Source organism: Molothrus ater, chromosome 3 (assembly GCF_012460135.2).
Source record: "Molothrus ater isolate BHLD 08-10-18 breed brown headed cowbird chromosome 3, BPBGC_Mater_1.1, whole genome shotgun sequence".
Classification (NCBI taxonomy): domain Eukaryota; kingdom Metazoa; phylum Chordata; class Aves; order Passeriformes; family Icteridae; genus Molothrus; species Molothrus ater.
This window is the reverse complement of record NC_050480.2, coordinates 52,447,786-52,466,971: the sequence shown is the minus strand read 5'-3', so window position 1 is coordinate 52,466,971 and position 19,186 is coordinate 52,447,786. Positions and strand designations below refer to the sequence as shown.

The following is a 19,186-nucleotide window of genomic DNA, read 5'->3' as shown; positions in this document are numbered from 1 at the left end:
CTGTCACCTTTAAATTAGCCAGTATTTTACATGCTGAAAAATCCTGCCCAAGATGTTGTGTGAGCTTAGAAAACTTTTTTTCCCTTTGCAGCAATACAGAAAACATTTCTGATCTAAACAGCAAGCAATGGTTTTTCTCACTTCTCTGGAGGTCTCTTACCTGTCCAATTCGAGCTAATGTAAAATAATAAACACATTTGTAAATGCAGAAATCAATCACTGCTGATCATGCTGTCCAGGAACATATTGCAACTTCCTGAAAATCTGGCCTGCATTCATGTCCTGGAGGGCTTAACTGAGCCTTCACAATAGTTGCAGTGATGATGCCAAATCTCATGTAACTTCCCTGTTGATTTTTTGCAGGCTGCCAGAGGATGTCACAGAGCAGACCCAGCAGATTGAAATGAAGTTTTGTTAATATTTGATAGAAGTGATATTCTCAGTAAAAAAGCTGAAAAAATACAAGAGGAAAAAACCCAAACAAGAAGCCCTCCAGAAATCCCTGAATCACACAGAGCCAGGAAAGGGAGGAAAATGCTGGCAGAACTAGGTGGCTGATTGGCAGCAGCTAGCTGTACACAAGCAGAGGCAGAGCTGCTGTCATTCGAAGCAACTTAGTGCAGGGATCTGTATCAACCTGTCCTTTCAAGGGGTCTGAGTGGGTTTGAAAGGTGCTGTATTTTACTGTTTTGTTTGGGGTTTTTTTCCTAAGGAGTGCCTTGTGGGCAGTCAGGGACATGATAATTCATCCCTCCCCCTCCTCAAGGACAAACTGAAGCTCTTATTAACCAGCCCAGATTTGACAGGACATTTGTCCTACTCATGGGAAAGAGCAGTTTCTGTGCTTTTTTTCTTAGTGAAAATACCATAATCCAGACTGCAAGAGCAAGTGTCCCATCTGGAGACAATTCATCATTACTTGAAACAAATCCTGCAAATTTAGCTGCCAAGCAGCACAACTCAGTGAGAACAGGTCACTTGTAAAATATGATGGTTAAGTATGGGCAAATCTGTTGAAGAAATAATCCACTTTGAAGTGATAAAGCTTCCCAGCACTTGGGTCACTTAGATTTCAATAAGAATACGGAGAACATTGGGTAGTAGAAAGCCAATCTCAGTTTCTTAAGAGCTTTGTGCCATTCTTACCAGAATTAAAGGGCTGATTCCCCAAACCTGTGCCCAGGACAATGAGAATGTCCTAAGACTTAAGTGGACACTTGTACGGATGATGAGAGCATTACAGGGTCTTTACATCCAAGCCAGTGGTGACACACGCCCCTATCCCTTAAGCCACTTGGTCCCGTCCCTCATTCCTTCATTTCTGATGGACGCAAATTTCGTCTTCAAGTTGCCCGGCCCTGGTGCTCGCTATGACTGACACCCTGCGGTGTTACATTCCTACCTGCCACGCTGCCTCAGGAATAAACCAGGCAGGGAGGGCTTGGCTGTGAAGGGTTGGCTGTGAAGAACCCGTGAAGGGTTTTCTCTTTGTAAGTCACTTTTCACTTCATTTCTCCCCGCACCTATTGATTTTTGCCTCCCCTTATCCTGCAAGCGCTGCCCGCGGCCCGCTCGGCATCCCGCGGACCCCCGGGGTTTGCTGCGGGCGGCAGCGGCTCCTCCCTCGGCGGGGAGGGCCGGGGGCGGCCGGCGCGGGGTCTCCGCTCACTCGCTGCGGCTCCGCGCCCGAGGCGGACCCGGACCCGGCCCCGGCCCCGGAGCGGGCGCTGCTCCGGCGCCTCCCGGGGCGATGCCGGGGCCGCGGGCAGGCGGCAGCAGCGGGGACCCCGCGCCCGAGGCGGTGAGTGCGGGGCGGGCGCGGGGCGGGCAGGGCTGGGGCAGCCGCGCTCCTTCCCGGGTGTGAGAGGGGATGCGGCTGCTGCTGCCGCGGGTGACCTGGGCATAGAGATAGCTTAGGGTCTGCCGGGGGTCTGAGCCTGGTCCTGAACCTGGTGACAAGCAAACCCCAGGACTGGAGATGCGCTCGCAGGGCACGGGGCCGGTGCCGGACTGCTGGGCTCAGAGGGGTTCGTGGTCCCTGCCGCGCAGCGCAGAGCTCTCCTCATCCCGAGAAAGGGGTCACGGGAGCCGGGTGGAGTCAGGGTCAGATGAGCGGAGGACAGGTCGACGTGCAGTTCCTCCTTTCTTGCCAGAAATGGAATTTAAAGAGAGTGCTTGACGATGTCACTGCACTGTCAAACTGCTCTGGCATCGTGTTAAGGCAGCAGAGTCTTGAAGAACGGAGCAAACAAAATAAACATTTACTCAGCCACGAGTAAATGGACGTTGGTTAAAGTAAAGCTGGCGGATTTCTTGGCTGTGCCTATGTGAGGGGAAGAGTTTAAGATGTTTTGTTGTTGTTGTTGTTCCGGAGAAGTTTAACATCGTTGTAAGAAACATGTTTCCCTTTAGTGCATGCTGTGAATGCTGTCCCATAGCACCTGGTAGTGCGGTGTGAGCCCAGGACCAAAGCCTGGTCCCCGGGGGGGTCTCAGCTGCAGCGAACGCTGCTGTCAGCAGGGAGAGAAGCCCCGGCCACCGGCCCATCGATTGCGAGGCCAGAAGGGAGCGTTACATCATTTAGTCTGACCTCAGACAGGAGCGAGGTGCTGAATGGAAAACAAAAAGAATATTGGCTAGGACTGAATCTCTGCATTGAAAAGTGCCGTTTCTTCATGACATTGTCACCTCTGACATATAGACTTTTCTTCAAAAATTGAGGGGCTCTCTGCATGGCTCCCTCACACAGAGATGCATGGATCTTAAGTAGTACCTTCAGTACTTCCAAATATAAAATTTTGTCATTTTACATGACAGCTGATCTGGTTTTCCATTGTTCCTCCTGCTCTTCAGAATGAGGGCCGCTAGCAGAAATGGGCTTTTTATACAATAAGAAAGAGTTTACATTAAAAACTAAACAAAACAAAAATGAGTTAAGAGGAAAAAAGAGAAACAAATAATAGTTACATTTTCTTCAAAGTTGTTTGTAGAAACATTGTAAAAAGAGAAAGTTTCAGACGTGTATTTTCCTCTCTCCCCATTTCTTTCTTTTAAACCACTCTTTATTTTTCTGTTTCTGGTAAGAAAGTAGAAATAAAAATAAAAGAGAAAGAAAAAAGAAATAAAAATAAAAGAGCAGGTGATTGTTTAGCAGAGAATGTTGGGATGCTGGTGGCACCAAGATCAATTTTTAATTAGTTTTATTAATGGGTAACCTTTCAATATACATTGACAAAAATTGCTATTTTCTTAAACATAACACAGCCCCAGTAATTGCACCTATACCATGACATAGATCCATTTTGCTGCACTTTGACACTTCACTTTGAGTTTTGTGGATCTATTTTGCTTAAGGCTGATGCTATTTCAAAATAACAGTGGCCTCTGAAAATGGAATAAGACAGTACCAAAAAAGGCTCTTCACCTTACCTCCCACATTTTTCAATATTAACAACATCCACAAATCCCTTGCAATGGCACAGGAATGGAGCATCACAAGGAGGGCCAGGCTGTGCTGGGACATGATCCCAAGGGGCAAGGAGGGTGACTCGCTTCCCCAGCCCTGTGCATCCATCAGCCCGGTGCACCATCTGCCACAGACCTGTGGGTCCTCCTGGGAGCCTGAGAAATGTGTATCTGCTGCCGATAGTCATGGGTTGCATGGTGCAGCAGGAAAAGGGATGGCAGGGCTTGCGGCTAATGAGGGTCAGTGCAAAGCTGCTTCCCGCAGTAATTTATTACCTTGGAAGGCAGGGGTGTGATACCAGACAAATAACTGGCCCCGTGGGAGGTCAGGACACCAGGAAGGCAGGATCAGGAGGGTGGGAAGATGAGGGGAGGAACGAGGTCCCAGAACCACAGCCGACCTCAGCCGTTGTCTCTAGCAGCAGTGTCCAGCAGAACTTGTGGGGGGGATTTGTCACAGCTGGGTCTTGGAGGGCCTTCAGCAAGGCCCCTGTGGAGACTCTAAATCACACTAATTGCACAGTCAATAAAGGAAATCTCATCAGTCCCCATAACCAGGCTGTCAGCTTTTAAACCTATTTAGACAAAAATCTGTTTATTGCTGTGTTGTTAGAAGCCCAGAGCAACTGCGCTGATTCGAGTGATGATAGTGGCACAAAGTAGCTTTGGAAAAGAGTTCTACTGTAGATCAGATAAAGCAAATTCCAGTCTGGTTTATTCTGTGGAAGCCTGGACCCACACCTTGGGCTGGTTAGTTTAAATTGACTGCTGCTGCTTATTTCAGAGGGACCACTCTGCCCACACTGATACAACAAAGACCAGAAATCCTCCTCTTGCATGTATTTGTAAGTTCCTTCCCAGGCAGCTTGACTGAGCCAAACAAATTCCTAAGGGAATATCCATGGGGCAGCTCTCATGGGTACTGCTGGGGCAGTGAGGCAGCAGAGCACCCAACAGATCCCAGGGGGGTACAGAGGTGCCCTGGTCCATGAAGGAGCCAGACAATGCCACTCATCTGTGTGCCACTGGGAAATACTCACAGAGGGCTGCCCATCTGAAATGTCAGCTAGTGGGACCAGCTGCAGAAATGGCAAGTGCATGCACCATTCAGGGTTTGTCTGCATTAATGGATTAAGAAGCACTTGAGAGTGTTGCCTGGCACTGCACCAGAATTCTCGAAAATCTGTATAAATTATAAAATCACACATAAACTGTTAAAGCCAGCCCTGAACCCTCTTTGGCCCATGACAAATAGCACTGCCATGCTCAACCTCTTGAAGGCAGCAGCATCCAGGCATGTTCCCAGTGGGAGCAGAGCCCTGCCTCAAGATGAGCAGCACTGGCTCACACAAGCATATCCTGAACCATGAAACCAGGAGCATCTGCAGGTGGTTTGGTTTGGCAGTACAGCAAAACCAATGCCTTGAAGAGTGTTTGGATGGCATCCTCACACCTCTTGTCACCTCCTTGCTAGTGACCTCAGGTGAGAGACAAAATTGGGAAGAGGTCGAGGAAAAAGCTCATTTAAACTACTCATTGCCCTCAGGAGCCCCTTTTCCTCCCCTTTTTGGCAGCCTGATCTGCTGGGGTGGTCACAACTGCCCCTGCGCCAGCCTCCTCTGCATGTGCATGTACATGACATGACTGGGGAGAGTTCCTGGGAATTTCATTGTGTTCCCTGGGAAAAACTTGGTTGAGGAAAGGCAGGTTTACCTGCCACCACACCTCCTGGAAATCCTCCAGGCTGTCCTCTCTTCTTCTGGTTTTGGTGTCTTGTGGGCTTTGAAGTGATCACTTCAAGTGAACTGATGTTCACATTCAGTCTTCCTGCCATTGATGGATTCTTTCAGGAGAAGAAGGGCACGAGTTTGCTGTTTTCACAAAGACTCTCACCTATTGTGGTAGAAGAGGGTAAAGAGCCTTTTTGTTTTTCCTTAAGGACTGTAAAAGTATGTTAGTAGATGTGAGGGCATTTCTAAAAGTCATGAAGAAACAAAGTCCCAGGTTTTAGAAATGGCATTGGTTTTCAGCTAGTGCTGGCTATTACTTGCTGAAGAAGCTGGCCACCCAAAAATCTCTTTGGATGACATGTATACACACTTTGAAAGGCTTTCTGAATGAGTGAAGACAAGCAATGCATTTGTGCCTATAAACCAGCAGGATGTGGTTAGCTCATCTGAGGAAGGATGACTGAACTCTGCATTTTCAGGGTTTTTGGTGGAGTGCTTTGAGATAATAAAAGAAATTTGATTTCTGTGTCAGTTGCAAAAAGGAAATAATTTGGTGCAAGGGTTGTTGAGCACCCTCAGTAATCTATATCCCACTACAATGTGCAGAGCACTGGGATACTTTTCAGACTTTCCCTGCTGTTTTTCTGGTTATGGTCGAGTCTTCAGGCAGATCTCCTTGCAGGTGCCTGGCGTGAAGCCCTTGCCAGGGGTGAAGCCCTTGTCTGGGGTGAAGCCCTTGCATGGTGTGTGTAGGTGATTTCCTGGAGCAAATGGCTCCCAGTGAGTGCTCCTGAAATTCTGCCATCTGCAGATGACATCCTTGCACTGTGTGCATCAGAATGGGAACAGGTCACAGCCAGGAGTAAGAATGGGAACAGGTCACAGCCAGGAGTAAGAAGGGCTGGAGCTAAACTTGTGGCAGAAGCTGTGATATCCTCCGTTAAGCAAAAAAAGATTTCTGTTAAGTGGAGGAAAACCCCTGAAGAGAGAAAGTATGATGTAATTGGTAGTGAATACTGACATAACTGTGTTCAAATTCTCCCAGGTTTTGGAACACAGGGCAAAGTTAATTCGTCCTCTCTGCACCTGCTGCAGTGTTAAGTAAAAGTCACATGTACCTTTTTTTCCACCAAAGTAGCAGCAACACTGGGGAATAAAGTTGTTCTTCATGACATGACATTACCTTGTTCAATAAATCAAATAATAAATCCCTTGTATTTGGAGTGAGAGGGGGAACATCAGGTGTGATATTTTCACTTGTGTCAGTGTGCATGTGTATACATACATGACTTGAAATATCCAGCTTATTTAATCTTGTCTATATGCATTTGGTAGATGAAATTGTGGTAACTCTAGAATAGAGTTAACATAAGAATAGCAGTAACAGAAATAATTTGCTTTACACTGATCTGGGGAGAGGAACAAAACAATTTTTCCCCACAGTACAGAACTCTTTCCTTGCTGTCCTGTGACACATCAATCCAGGCACCCTGAGCATCCAGCTGCCACCAGCTGTAACCCCCATGCCCACTCTGGCTGGGTGCCAGCAGGGCTGCATTTCCCTGAGCATTCCCTGTCTGCTCTGCACAGACAGTACCTTTTGGCTGGTCCTAGGTGGGCTCAGAAAAGAGTCCTGGCCAACCTCCCAGATGTTGCACCAGATTAAGAAACTGGTGTTTGCCCTCCCAAGGGCATCTTGTTTGGAAATCTGCACTAGACAGTCCTTGTGGATTTAAATGCAGGCAGGATGACAGACAGCACTGATGGTGTTTTAAGCTGGTGTGGTCAGAGCTCAGAATACAAGGGAATAAGCTGGGGAGAAAATGGGCCTCTGCCTGAGTCAGGATTCATGCTCACTTCCCCTGGAGGGTGCAGCTATTTCCATTGCTTTATCACTAGGCTGGTATTTTATCCTGATACTGCAAAACCAATGACGAATAGACCATGCCTTCGATGCATATGGTATTTCAACTGGAGCTAGAGCACTTCCCCCAGAGTCCCAGTGGGCTCAAACATGAAGACAACACACTACAACATCTTAAGATGATCTTAGAAGGATAACCTTTCTCCAAAACACATTTAATTCCATGAGCTCAGCAGTGACTGCTGTGAGAGCAACATAGGCTTTGTCATGTACTGACCTTTTGTTGAGCAGCACCTGCAGAAGAACTTCTGGTAATAATGAGTCAATACCTAGAAAAGACTTGATGCTCTGATAATGTACACAATTAGCAATTTCAAAGTTCATTTCTTTGACTTCAGATTGCATATATTTAGGTATTTGTCAAAGGTAGGCACCAACAAGGGCCATGATAGTACAGGCATGGGAACAAGCACTGCCTTCAGAAACCAGCTCCTCTGCAGACATGAAGCAGTGTCACCTACTCCTGTCACACAAGGTCCCACATACATACACTGGGATAAATATACCAGTGTCAAACTGGTATAAACTAGGAGTAAATGTACAGATGTCTCCTGTCTTTCACTGTTGCCAGGAGGAAGTTGTTTTCTAGTATCCCAGTGCAGTCCTGCTGCAGCTTCATGGCCATGCGTGCTGGCACTTTTCGCTGCAGCCAGAGCAAGGTGACTTCTCCTGCTGCTGATGCTTTACTTATTTCTGCTGATAATAATGGGGAACATCACCCACCTCCTCTGGGAAACTGCATTTGCTTGGCTTACATGGGCCATGGCACCATGGGGTGGCCTCAGCTGGGTTCCCTGTCACCCTTCTCAGGGTCTCAGACACCTTCAGGGAGCACACGATGCCTCCAGCTCTGCTCCATGTAGTGCAAGTGCCTGCCCTTTGTGCTGGGCTGGTTTGCACTGCTTGGTGAGATCATGGTGGAGAGATCTGCAGACACCACCAGCGGGGCTTGTTTGCCATTTGTATACTGCATGGGGTGGTATGCTCCTAACATACTTTCAGGAGTAAAAATTGAGAGTTAGAGGTTAAAGCTGATTAAATTCTTATGAATTTGGAACAAAGTTCAATAAAAAGCAGATGGTGTTTTTAATAATTCCCTTTCCACTCAGTTAATAAGGCCAAATGTTCAGAAAGTTCTCTGTAAATATATCACCCTGCTTTCCAAGTATCTCAAAAAAATTCTGTAACTACAACTTTAATAAGACAGGCATCTTCCCAAAAGGGCAGTAACCTGCCCTTTATTGGCCTCATGTCAACACTTGGCAGCAAGGAGCCATTTCTTGCCTCTGATGTTCCTCTGTTGTGTCACTTGTTCCTAAAATAGCCTCTTTCCTTAGCACTCATACTTGTGCTCAGATGGCAGGCAGCCACACAGAACCTGCTGTCCCAAAGCACAGATTGCAGGGATTTTAGATTTTCAGGAGGCTGGGAGCTTCCCTGTGGATTTGGAGGAGGCAGCTTACCCACCTCTAATTGGAACCAGCTTGGTTGCCTCTGCATGCTAGGCTCACCAAGTGCAGCCTCCTCTCACCCTGCATTACAGAGTGTGGAGGTCTCTATCCAACCCTTTTGGTCCAAGGGCCATTTACAGTCAGGACAGAGAAGTGGGCACTTCTGGGAAAGGACATGGCTTCTGTTCTCCCAAGCCTGCTGCAGAAGTGGGGAAGGGAAGAACGGTGCCCTGCAAGTGTCCATGTCTCCCCACTCCCTGTAAAAGGAGCTCAGGTTGAGCAGCCCCTGTGCAAACACTGGTGCCAAGGTTGCCCCAAGTGGGGCAGACACCCGCTAGGGTGCCTCAGCTGGTGGCCCCAGGGCTTTGTCCCCAGTCTGTGGCTGTGCACCAGCCTTGGCCAGTGCCCCCGAGCTGAGCTGGCTCTGTGTGACAGCAGCTGTTGTGCCGACCACCGTGGGGCTTGGAGCCCTCACACTTGAGGGGAAATTTGGCAACATCCAGGAGTTAAGAGCACAAACACATATTCTCCTCCCATACACAATTTGTAGCAATGACTCCTATAAATGCTCAAATCCCTCACCTTTGTCGGAGCTTTGCTGTAGGATGGAAACTGATAACAAATTTATTCTTGTTTTCAGCCCCTCAAGACTGTTCCTTCCTGCCGATGTTCAGCACCATCGCTCTTATTCAGCAAAGGTTTGAGCAAGCCATGGCTGCCTTCAGCCAGGTAGGTACTGCTAGCCACTTGCATGGCTGCACAGGTGTTTGATGCCCAGGAGCAAGGTGATGCACCTTGGCTTGCCCATGCATGTCTCATGGGGCTCTGCTGTCAGTGTCCTGCACTAGAGGACCCTGGGAGAGTTGCAGGTGTGGGAGTGTACCTGTGGTGCCTGGAGTGGCTGAGCTGGCAGAGTTGTGGCTCCAGCAGTGAGGGCTGCTCTTGTAGATGGGATGGATGGGAGAGGTGGTGGGAACTGCATCCAGCTGCTCTTCTCACCCTCTCACCAGGCCTGTGCAAGTCCAGCAGAGATAAGCCTCTTCCCTCCATCTCTCCCACCCCATGCCAAGGGCTGCCAGAGCTGACTCCTTGCTCATATTACTATCACTAGTTTCTGCTAGTGCTGTTAAGAAGTCCCCATTGGCAGTTTCTCTTTGGTGCATCCCGATTCTTTGTTTTCCTCCTGTTTTTCTTTCTTTTGGATAGCAAAGCCTTCAAAACAGGCAGAAGAGTGTGTTGTGATAGCATTTATTGCCTCATTTCACTACAGGTCACAACTTACCTACAGAAACCAATGGGTGATGTTAGTGGCAGTGCCTCTTTCCTTGATGAAACTATTTCCAATGAGCAGAACACTGTTATTTGAACTGCAGCTATTTCACCTCAGTGCCCTGATTTCCCCTCAAATAAACCCAGTGCAGTTTGTCAAACAGCTCTGCTAACTGGGCATGGTGGTGTTGCAAGTGGGCTCATTATGTGTTACAAAAAAATCTTCCAGGGGAAAGGCAGAAAGGGCGCCAATTTCTTGGGTTTTCATTTTTCAAAAATTCAAGGCCTTGAGCATTCCTTGCACGGGGAAGGGACAAGTTGTGCTGTGTGAGCTCTTATTAATTATTTGGCAGTTATATCTCTGTTCAGAGAGAGCACATTTTTTTGCATTCATTTCTTGACATGAACATCAGGAGCTGTCAGACTGTGAGAACAGCCTAGTTTAACACATTTTTCTTTTGCTGGAAACATTCCTGATTGAAGTCTGTGAAGTGGCTCTGTGTGACACCTCCTGGCTTTCCATATGGCTCCATCTCAGAGCCCAGAATCATCCTACAGGCCAGGAGGACAGGAGGAACTCAAATACTGAATGAGTGCCTAGGACCCACTGCTCTGTTTTTTGTTGATGCCATAATTTGGTAGGTGTTACAAGTGAAAAATACTATCACACAGCCCACCCCACCCTCCTCCCCACAATAGCTACAAACTCGAGACACCTGCAGGAAAAAGGGGCTGTTAATGTCGCTGTGGGAAGGAGACAGCAGCATCCCTGTGTTAGCTGGTGATAGAGGTGATCAGTTGAAGGAGCAGTTGTGCCTCTTGTCCAACCCTGAGTTCCTCCATCCTTCAGCCTCTGGCTTTGGTTTTTGGACATCTGTCTATGAAAACAGAGTGTGCTGGGCAGGAGAGTTGTCCCAATGCCTCATCCCCACTTCATGCTTAGCATGGGCCCTCCCTCCCATTTCTGCAGGAGGCAGCATTTACCAAGAGCTCCTGCAGAGCATTCTCAGTGGTCTAATCCACATCGTTGCTGGTGCCATCAGCTAATTTGCAGGTCGTGCCAGCCCCTAATTTTGCTCCTCCAAGTGGTGGTTCAGCAGTGGCTGCCACCTCCCTCTGTCCTGAGCCTCGCCTCCACATCGCTCTCCAGACAGTGTGGGCAGGAGAGCTGTGATGCTTTTCACACTCTTTGCTCCTGTGGGTGGCTGCCTGCTTAGCCTATCCCTTGAGCTGTGCTAATCCCAGTAGCCTGGACAGACCCCCAGCTTATTCATCAGCACATGCCTCACAGCACTAAACAAGACCTTGGATCAGCTCATTTTACAAAATGGAGTATCATTTCTACTGAATACATTGGAGTCAATGAATATACAAAACCTCTGAGGTGCAGAAGAAAGTTGTGAAAGTCAGGTCAGACCCAGCTTCCTTTGTGCTGCACACACAGTCCCTCCCTAAGACCTCACAGCCTCGTGACCAAGCCACTGGTGGCTTCACTGTGACGTGAAGCAATGGAAAAGGGCCACAAAGCCCTGTGGAAAGTGATTTTTTAAGTGTCTGTGATCAGCACAATCTAATCAGCCTTGAAACAAAAAATGTCAATTGTGTCTCAAAAAATGCTGCCATCTTGGGCAACACTCCAGACTTGCTATCTGCAGACATGCTTTAAAGCCCCTGCACCTAGAGAAACATAAAAAGAAAAGCCTCTATCACACTTCACAGCAGGAAGGTGGAATTGTTACAAGTAACCCACCTTCATGAAGCTGTCACCTTTCAGGATGGAGAGCAGTCACAGATGAAATATTCCCTGATTTTTTTTCTGTGCAGGCAGTAAGCTATGCATATGCCATGGAGAACTTACTGGAACACTGTCCTGCATAGCCACTATAGAGTGAGGACAAATTTCACATGGCAGCAGTAGCCTTTGTGAGCTGGTTGCCAAACTGTGAACTGTCCAGTCCTGACTGTTCTCAGTCTAAATGTGATTTTTTTCTTTCCCTTTCAGAATTTCACAACTAGATTGGGCTAATGCAGGTGATTTTTGGGACTGAACCATTAGTAATTTCCAGAAAATTGATAAATTTATTATTCCTGCAGGTTCAATGGTTTAGAAACTGGCATCATCCAGCCCTCAAACCAATTCCTTATTGCAATAGCATGCAGGCTATATTCTAATTAACCAGTGCAACCCAGACATTGCATGAAGAGTTGGCTCATGAGATAAAAGTCACTGAAGTGTCTGGTTTCTGAACCCATTGAGAAATTATCAGTAGCATTAGGAAAAGGTAACATAAGCATAATCCTGTTCTTACTTTCTGGTTATTAATCAACAGGCCAATCAGAAATCCTTTGGATTTATGTTGGAAAACTACCAATGACTAACTTCAGGCAGTATATAAGGCAAATCTTTTGCTTTAAAGGAAACAGCCTCCATAACAAACTGACACCCTAAAGAAACTTATTCCTTGGGATGTCTAGAGGATATTTTCAGAGAATTGATGTTTAATTTGTACCAGACATCTTGTGTACTTCTGAGGCTGAGTTTGCATATTGCTCATTTGGTGCTAACTTCATTGCCCACTCCTGACAGGGAAGACATTAATTAACGTGCATCCTCTTCAAATATTCATGGGGGCAGGATTCCTACCCCACAGGGTTTTCACTGAGATTTCCACTGATGTCATGTTAGAGATATCAGTGGACACAGACTAACCCTTGCCATGACTGCAGAAGCAGTTGCAGGAGCTGAGAGGAGCATTGTACTGAAGTCAACACTTCACTGTCTTTCAGGAAAGTGAAGCAAGTCTTATCTACAGCCTTTAGTGTGACATTTGGGAAAGTCATTTAACTAATGACTCTCTTGGTTTCCCACCTGATAATGAAGGTAGCACAGCATTTCCTTGTGGAGGAAAACATCATTTTGGGAGGTTCTTCACACTGAAAGAACAAGGAGTGGGAGAGCTTGGGCTCTGTGTGGTCTTTTCTGTGTTACCCTTGCTCCTTTTCCTGCCCAGGCAGCCAGGTCTAAGCAGGGAGGCACAGCATGTGCTGAACTCCCCTACAGAGATTCTGGATCCTGTCCCAAAACTGAAGATCTGATTCCTGTCATCATGCAACCCCACTTATTTGCCTTTTTATTCTTGCCATGACAAGCTGAGAAAGCTCAGGCAAGTGTCTGCAGAGATGCAGAGGGGGTGAGTCATGCAGAGCGTGGGGGCTGACAGCAGAGACCCCGGTGTGGAAGGCTGTGGTTTAGGGAGGTGGGAAGGTTCCTGGCTGGCCACAGAACTGAAGTGGGCAGATGTCAATGAAGGTTGCTGCAAAACACAGTCTCTGAAGGTGAATTCAGTGAGGTTGCTGGTAACACCACGGAGTTTTATGGGTCAGCTCGAAGCTTTAATTTCCTTTCCATACCCTCCCACGACTCCTTGGCAGCTATACTGCTCCTGCCCTTCACTTTTTCTCTTCATTCACTTTTACTAACTTTATTTTTCACCCTTTGTGCACTTATAATAGCTAAATGTTTTAGCTCTCTTGTGTAACCAGCTGATAATATGCTGTGAGTTTTCTTTCATAGACTGACCAATGGGAAATTAATGAATAAAAATGTAATACTATCAGAGGACCAACTGAATGGAAGCATAGCAGTCAGGGTGCTGCTTTTAGAGGAAGAGTGGGCATCCACCCCCTGCTCTGGTTCAGACAACCTTCAGCATGACATTTCACCTCTGCACCACAAGTCCCCATCTGTAACACAGGGTTAATAATTCTGCCTTTCCTCATAAGGATAATGATATTGTGAGGAATGGAGAAGTTAAGAACTCAACAGAAGGATGGGGATGATTAATTTGGAGGTAGTTATAAGACAATCAGGGACTGCAGAGACCTGGAGCAAACTCAAAAGATGAGGTTTTTTCAGGGTAAGATTTTTCTTATTATTAACCCTTAGCATAACAGGGCTCTGATCCATGCAGGATCCCTCTCTTTTTATAATACAAGTGACAAGTAAAAGTACTTCATATTTATTAAGAGCAATTTCTTGAGAAAGAGTTTTGTGAAAACAGACCTATTTAAAAACACAGAATAATGTGTCTAGCTTCTCATGTGGGTTGGTTCAAAACAATTAATAGAAATTGTACTGCTGAGAAACTCAGAGGCTGGCTGACATTATTATAGAACATATCTGCTTTCTTTGGAAAAGTTACATTTGTTGAAGAAAAGTAACACTGAAAATACCACTCAATCTAAAAAGTTTCTCATTGGGAAATATATGTTGTTGTTGGTAGAGATCTTTAAACTTTTATTCTACCTATGACCTAACTTAAATTTGAGCTTCAGAAACTTGGCCTGTGATTCTTCATTGTGCTTTTGATAAATTACAATTTCATGAAAGTGCAACCCAAATGTATTCAATAAACTCCAGAAACATGGGAAGTAAATATGTTTTGAAACAATATTGCCCTGACACTGGCTGATGTTGCCACAAACACATCTGTGACTCCAGGAGCAGTCCCAGTGGACTCTGATCAGAAGAGTTCAGTGGAGTGAATTGGGAATGTGTCCCACCAGGGATCAGCCCACAGCAGGATGGCCTGCAGAGCCCACACGGCCGTGTGACCAGAGGTGTCCCAGTGCAGTGGGCCATAAAAGCATCCACGCAGCCTTTAAAAGACTGGAGGGTCTTCAGGTGTTACAGCCCTGTTCCCACTTAACACCATTTCCTGTCTGGGGCTTATAAACAGCAGCAAAGGCTGCTGGGTGCTCTGGTACCAGATCTGCTATTTCTGTATTACAGTGCTGCATGATGGGGCTTAAAGTAAGCTGGAGACTTCTCACTGGAGATCAACTTGGGAGCACACGCTCTCTCTGTTTCACTGGCAGACTGGTGGGAGCAGAGTGCTCATGAGGTGGCCAGTGACAAGCCACACCCAGGGCTGGGCAGCAGCTGCTGCCCTCACAGATGCTGACCTGAACAGCTGCTCCATGCAGGGCAGAATCTGTACTTCCACCAACACATCTTGTTAAAAACAGTAAAACTTTTATTTTGTGTCCAAGCCTCAGTCATAACCAGCTTATCTCTAAACAGCTAATAATTTCATTTTACTTCTAAATGAAACTCTGAGGTTTTAATGACCTTTCTTCACACACAGAGCTATTCATATCTACATGCCACAAGGAACATGCAGCAGCACCACGTGCAATGTTGCCTAGGACTTAGCTGAGTCCATCAGCATTGCAGCCCTCTGGACAAACTCCATAAATGGCCAGTGGTGCTCATGGGATGCTAGTAGAATACAGGCTTCTTCATTACAATTAAAAAAAATTGCACCTAGAGAAGACCTCAGAAGGATGGGGGCTTTCAGTGCTGTGACCCTGTTAAAAACTGGGTCTGAGAGAGAGCCTCAAACCGAAAGATGCACTGATGGAAATCGGGAGCATCGCGCTGCGGGCTAGTGAACACCCATGACAGCTAACATCCTGTGTGCTGCTGGAAAGGAAACACACTGTGGGCGTCCCCAGGCTGACACTCATGCCTGCCATCTCCCCCTGCTGCTGCTGCAGGCTGGGCAGCACAGCCAGCAGTGTGCCAGACATGCAGACCACTGGCACCATGGGCACTCCGGAGCCTCCATCCAGGACCCTCCCATCCTCTGCAGCATGAGGCAGCCCCAGAGGTCTCCTGGGGCTCACCAGGGCACCTGCTCTGCTAGCAAACGTGTTGTTGTCAAGGACTTTCCCCATCACTCAAACAGGATTGTCCTTCTCAGAAATTGCTCAGGGGTTCCCAGCACAGCACAGCTCAGCCCAGGCCAGCCAGCTCTTGCCAGCAGCATCTTGACACCATCTGGAACCTGGCACAAGCTGGACAGCCCCAGAAGGCAGCTTGGATAATGTCTCCTTTGCTTGGCAGGGTAATAGCCTTGGACAGCAAAAATGTGGACTGCCCCATGCCAGGTCACCACAGAACCAGGTTTGTGCCAGTGTTGCCATGGTCAGTTTAGCATCTCCTCCGCACCAGGTGAGGACACTGTGAAGAACCACCCTCTGCCCTGAGTCCAGGGTGTGGGCAGGGCCCAGCTGTGCCAGCAGTGCAGCCCTGGTCTCTTTAGCTCCCTTCTCCACTTCCAGCCATGAAAGGACATTGCTAATCTGCTTAGACCCACTCCAGTGCCCCAAGCTGACCTAGGTGGGATTCCAAGCTAAAGCCAAAGCAAAGCCAAACTAAATGTTTCAGGCTTAGGAAAATTTGGAATTTTCCTTTTCCACATTACTTCCAGTCCCACATGATTTCCTGCATGCCCAGAGACAATTCACTTTGTTGTCCTCCTCAGCATCCTCCCAGGAGGAATACTGAGATTTATGAATGAATGAAAAGCAGATGAGAGCTGAGTCCTGTTGTTACCCCAAAGCAAAGGCACTTGGCATGTCCTTGTGCAGCCCACTTATGACAGTGGCAATGGGCACCTTTGAGATCAGGAAAGACAATGGGCTGCAGGGCCATCTCAATGCTGTGAGAAGCCCCAGGGCTGAGTTGAGCCACATGACACTTATCCTTCTCTTGCTCAGGTGTGCCTGAAGCAGTTCCCTGACAGGGAGTCTTTGGTGTTTATTGAAGCTAGGAGAGCCAGGGTGAGGTGTCTCCAAGTTTGTTTGGGGATCAACTTTGAATTGTGCCATGATGTCACTAGCAAGAGTAGAACCAGAGGGTTTCCTCCCACTCTCTGCCTGTGGTCTCACATTTGGCAGGGTGTTTAAGTTCAATAACACAGTTATGCAATGCCTCTACTGCCAGACAATCTCCTGCTAACCAGGCCCAGGAATACTTAACTCCCAGGTTTAGCCAAGCATGGGTGCCTGTAGCCTCACATGGCTGTGACGGACCCAGAAGGGCTCTGTCCTTAAGACAGCCAAGGTCAAAATGTGTAAACATGCTCAGACAGCTCTTACTGGATGACACTTGCTACTCCCCCTCTTTCTCCTTTCTTCATATCACCTCCCACAAGCAGCACCTTTCCCTTCAGTCTCTACAAAATTGGTGAATAGTTAAATGTCAACCAAAGCAGCAAAACCTTTGCAGTTCTCGGCAGTCCTGAGCTCCCTGACAGCACTCAGCTGGCACAGCAAGCAAGGGCAGGGGAGGAAGCAGTGCTCTTGTTGCACGAGAGAAGGGGATTAGTGGAGCATCATCTGTGTTTTTCATTCCACATGTCACCATGTCACCTGCCCTGCAGAGGAAGAGGCAGCTAGGCAGGCAACAGGCAGATGAAACTAGCTGGCTGCTGAAGGAGAACCTTCTTATGCCTTGGAGGTGTGCTTCACACGGTGTCTCACTCTGATTCTGCTCTCTTTGTGGTCCCCGGAGATTTGAGTGTTACCTGGTATGGGAACCAGGTGCCAATGAGATAGAAAATACATCTGCACTTCTTAACCCTGCATGAGAGAGGGCAGAGTGGAAGGCATAAGATCCTCAGTTGGTCTCAGTCCAGTTCACTTGAGGATTTGCAGCCATGGAGGGACCCGCAACTTGCAGAGGTGAATGTTCTTTCTTCCATTCCTCCAAGTGCAGGTGTCTGTAGGCCACCCAAGCCAATGGAGGGCCCTGGTATACTGAAGACAGGACCAGGTGTTTGGCATGGGTTTTATGTGGCAACACAGACCTGTTAGAGTCTCAAAGCCAATCCTCTTCTCCTCTCTCATCCCAGGCAGCAGTCACTTCCCACTGTCCCCTACTGGAAAACTAAGTGGCAGGCCCCCAGCTTACAATCAGAAAAAACCCAGGCACTGAAGGATCCAGGGCTGAGATGCAGTCACAGGAGTTCCACTGCTCCACATATATTGGTGGATTAATAAGAAGAGACATGGGCATGGAAATGAATTAATCCCATAAAGGTGTCGCCTGAGGAAATGCTGCTGGTTTTGACACATAAAAGAGATAGCAGTTGCTTAGATTTCAAGCATCCAGTGAAAAGCAAGGGACTTGAGGAGTTCCCAGGGGAGGATAAAGTATGACTTGGTTCTTCGCGTGCAACACTCATACATCAGTGGGTGGACTATTTAATTTTAAATCTGTCACAGCCATAAAAGCAACATTCCACTTACTTTAATGGGAAAATGGAGTCTGAGTTGCCCACCTCTGGCTAGGAGGAGGAATTTTAGCCAAACTCGTGGCATCTATTTCCTAGCAAACAGTATAATTTCCTAGTGAACAGTATAAACAGAATATATATATAGTCAACTATTGTATTTCCAGGCCTCTTGTACTGTCTGATCCCACAGAACTCATCCAGGAGGATGCCTTAATCCTGTCCTCACTGTGCACCCACTGTGTGCAAGCCCTTAAAAAAGCTCTTGGTCAAAAGGATGTCTACTCTGTGAGTCAATCTCTACACTCTGTATCTGTATACTGGTGTTTTATCAACATTATTCTGCTTGGGTATGAATTTGGGTTTCCTTGAGACTGCAGGTATAAAGTTTTGGGGAATCCTGGCATCCCCAGAGTCATGGGAAAGATGTCCCCACCGCTCCTGCAGCCAAAGGTCCACAGCATCTCTGGACAGACCTGTCCACCAGTGTCTGCATGGCCCATGGCACCTGGCCTCAGCATTCCTAAGGAATAGCATAGCTCTTTTATCCTCTGGGTGTCCATGGTCCATATTTTGCTTTAATTAAGGTGGATAATGGAAACTGGAACAGGTAACTTGTTTTAAAGCATCTTTCAGGTATTTATTACTCAGACAACCACTTGTAATGAAGCTTTTATTTACTCAAAGCTTGATGTGGCCTTTGGGTATATGCAAAGCAATTAGCAGAAGTAAGGAGATTAATTTTAAATTAGAAAAATGTTTGAAACAGTGGGACTAAAGGATGTCTGACACATTGGTGTCTGAGATTTTTAAACCATTTGAAAACTTGATGAAACTGTAGAAAGATCCCTTAAAATCTGCGGAAGAGTTTGAGAAAGCCCTGCAGAATGAATCTGAAGGATATTAGCCTAGGTAACATAGTAAAAAGAAGATCAGAAGATGATTTGGATTTGTGTGGGTGTGTTATTGTAAGGGAAACAACTGCAAGATGGGGATCTTGGAAGTAAGTGAAATTGATATTAGGAGAAGAGGTAGCTGTGCAAACTGGGAAAAAATAAAAGCTGAAAATAAGCATGCTGTCTATAAGCCAGTGTGAAAGTTTGAATCACAGTAAATCACACATTGCTGGCTGGGTTTGCTCCAACACTAACCAGATGAAATTCCAGTGTGGACATGCAGCCAGACTAGATGATTTAATGGACTATTTCCTGGCCTTGTGGATGAACCTATGTGCTCATGTTACCTGTTTTCCTAAGGAGAAAAGAA

General features: G+C 47.0%; 1 protein-coding gene across 1 annotated transcript in view; it reads left to right on the top strand.

The window, feature by feature from the left end:
• The first annotated feature begins 1,718 nt into the window (after nt 1–1,718).
• TAGAP (T cell activation RhoGTPase activating protein) overlaps nt 1,719–19,186 on the top strand; it is a 45,277-nt gene continuing 27,809 nt past the window's right edge. Inside the window, exons 1-2 of the mRNA XM_036381364.1 lie at nt 1,719–1,801; nt 9,211–9,299. Coding sequence (XP_036237257.1) covers nt 1,751–1,801; nt 9,211–9,299 — 140 coding nt within the window. The 5' untranslated portion in view covers nt 1,719–1,750. The remainder of the gene's footprint in view (nt 1,802–9,210; nt 9,300–19,186) is intronic.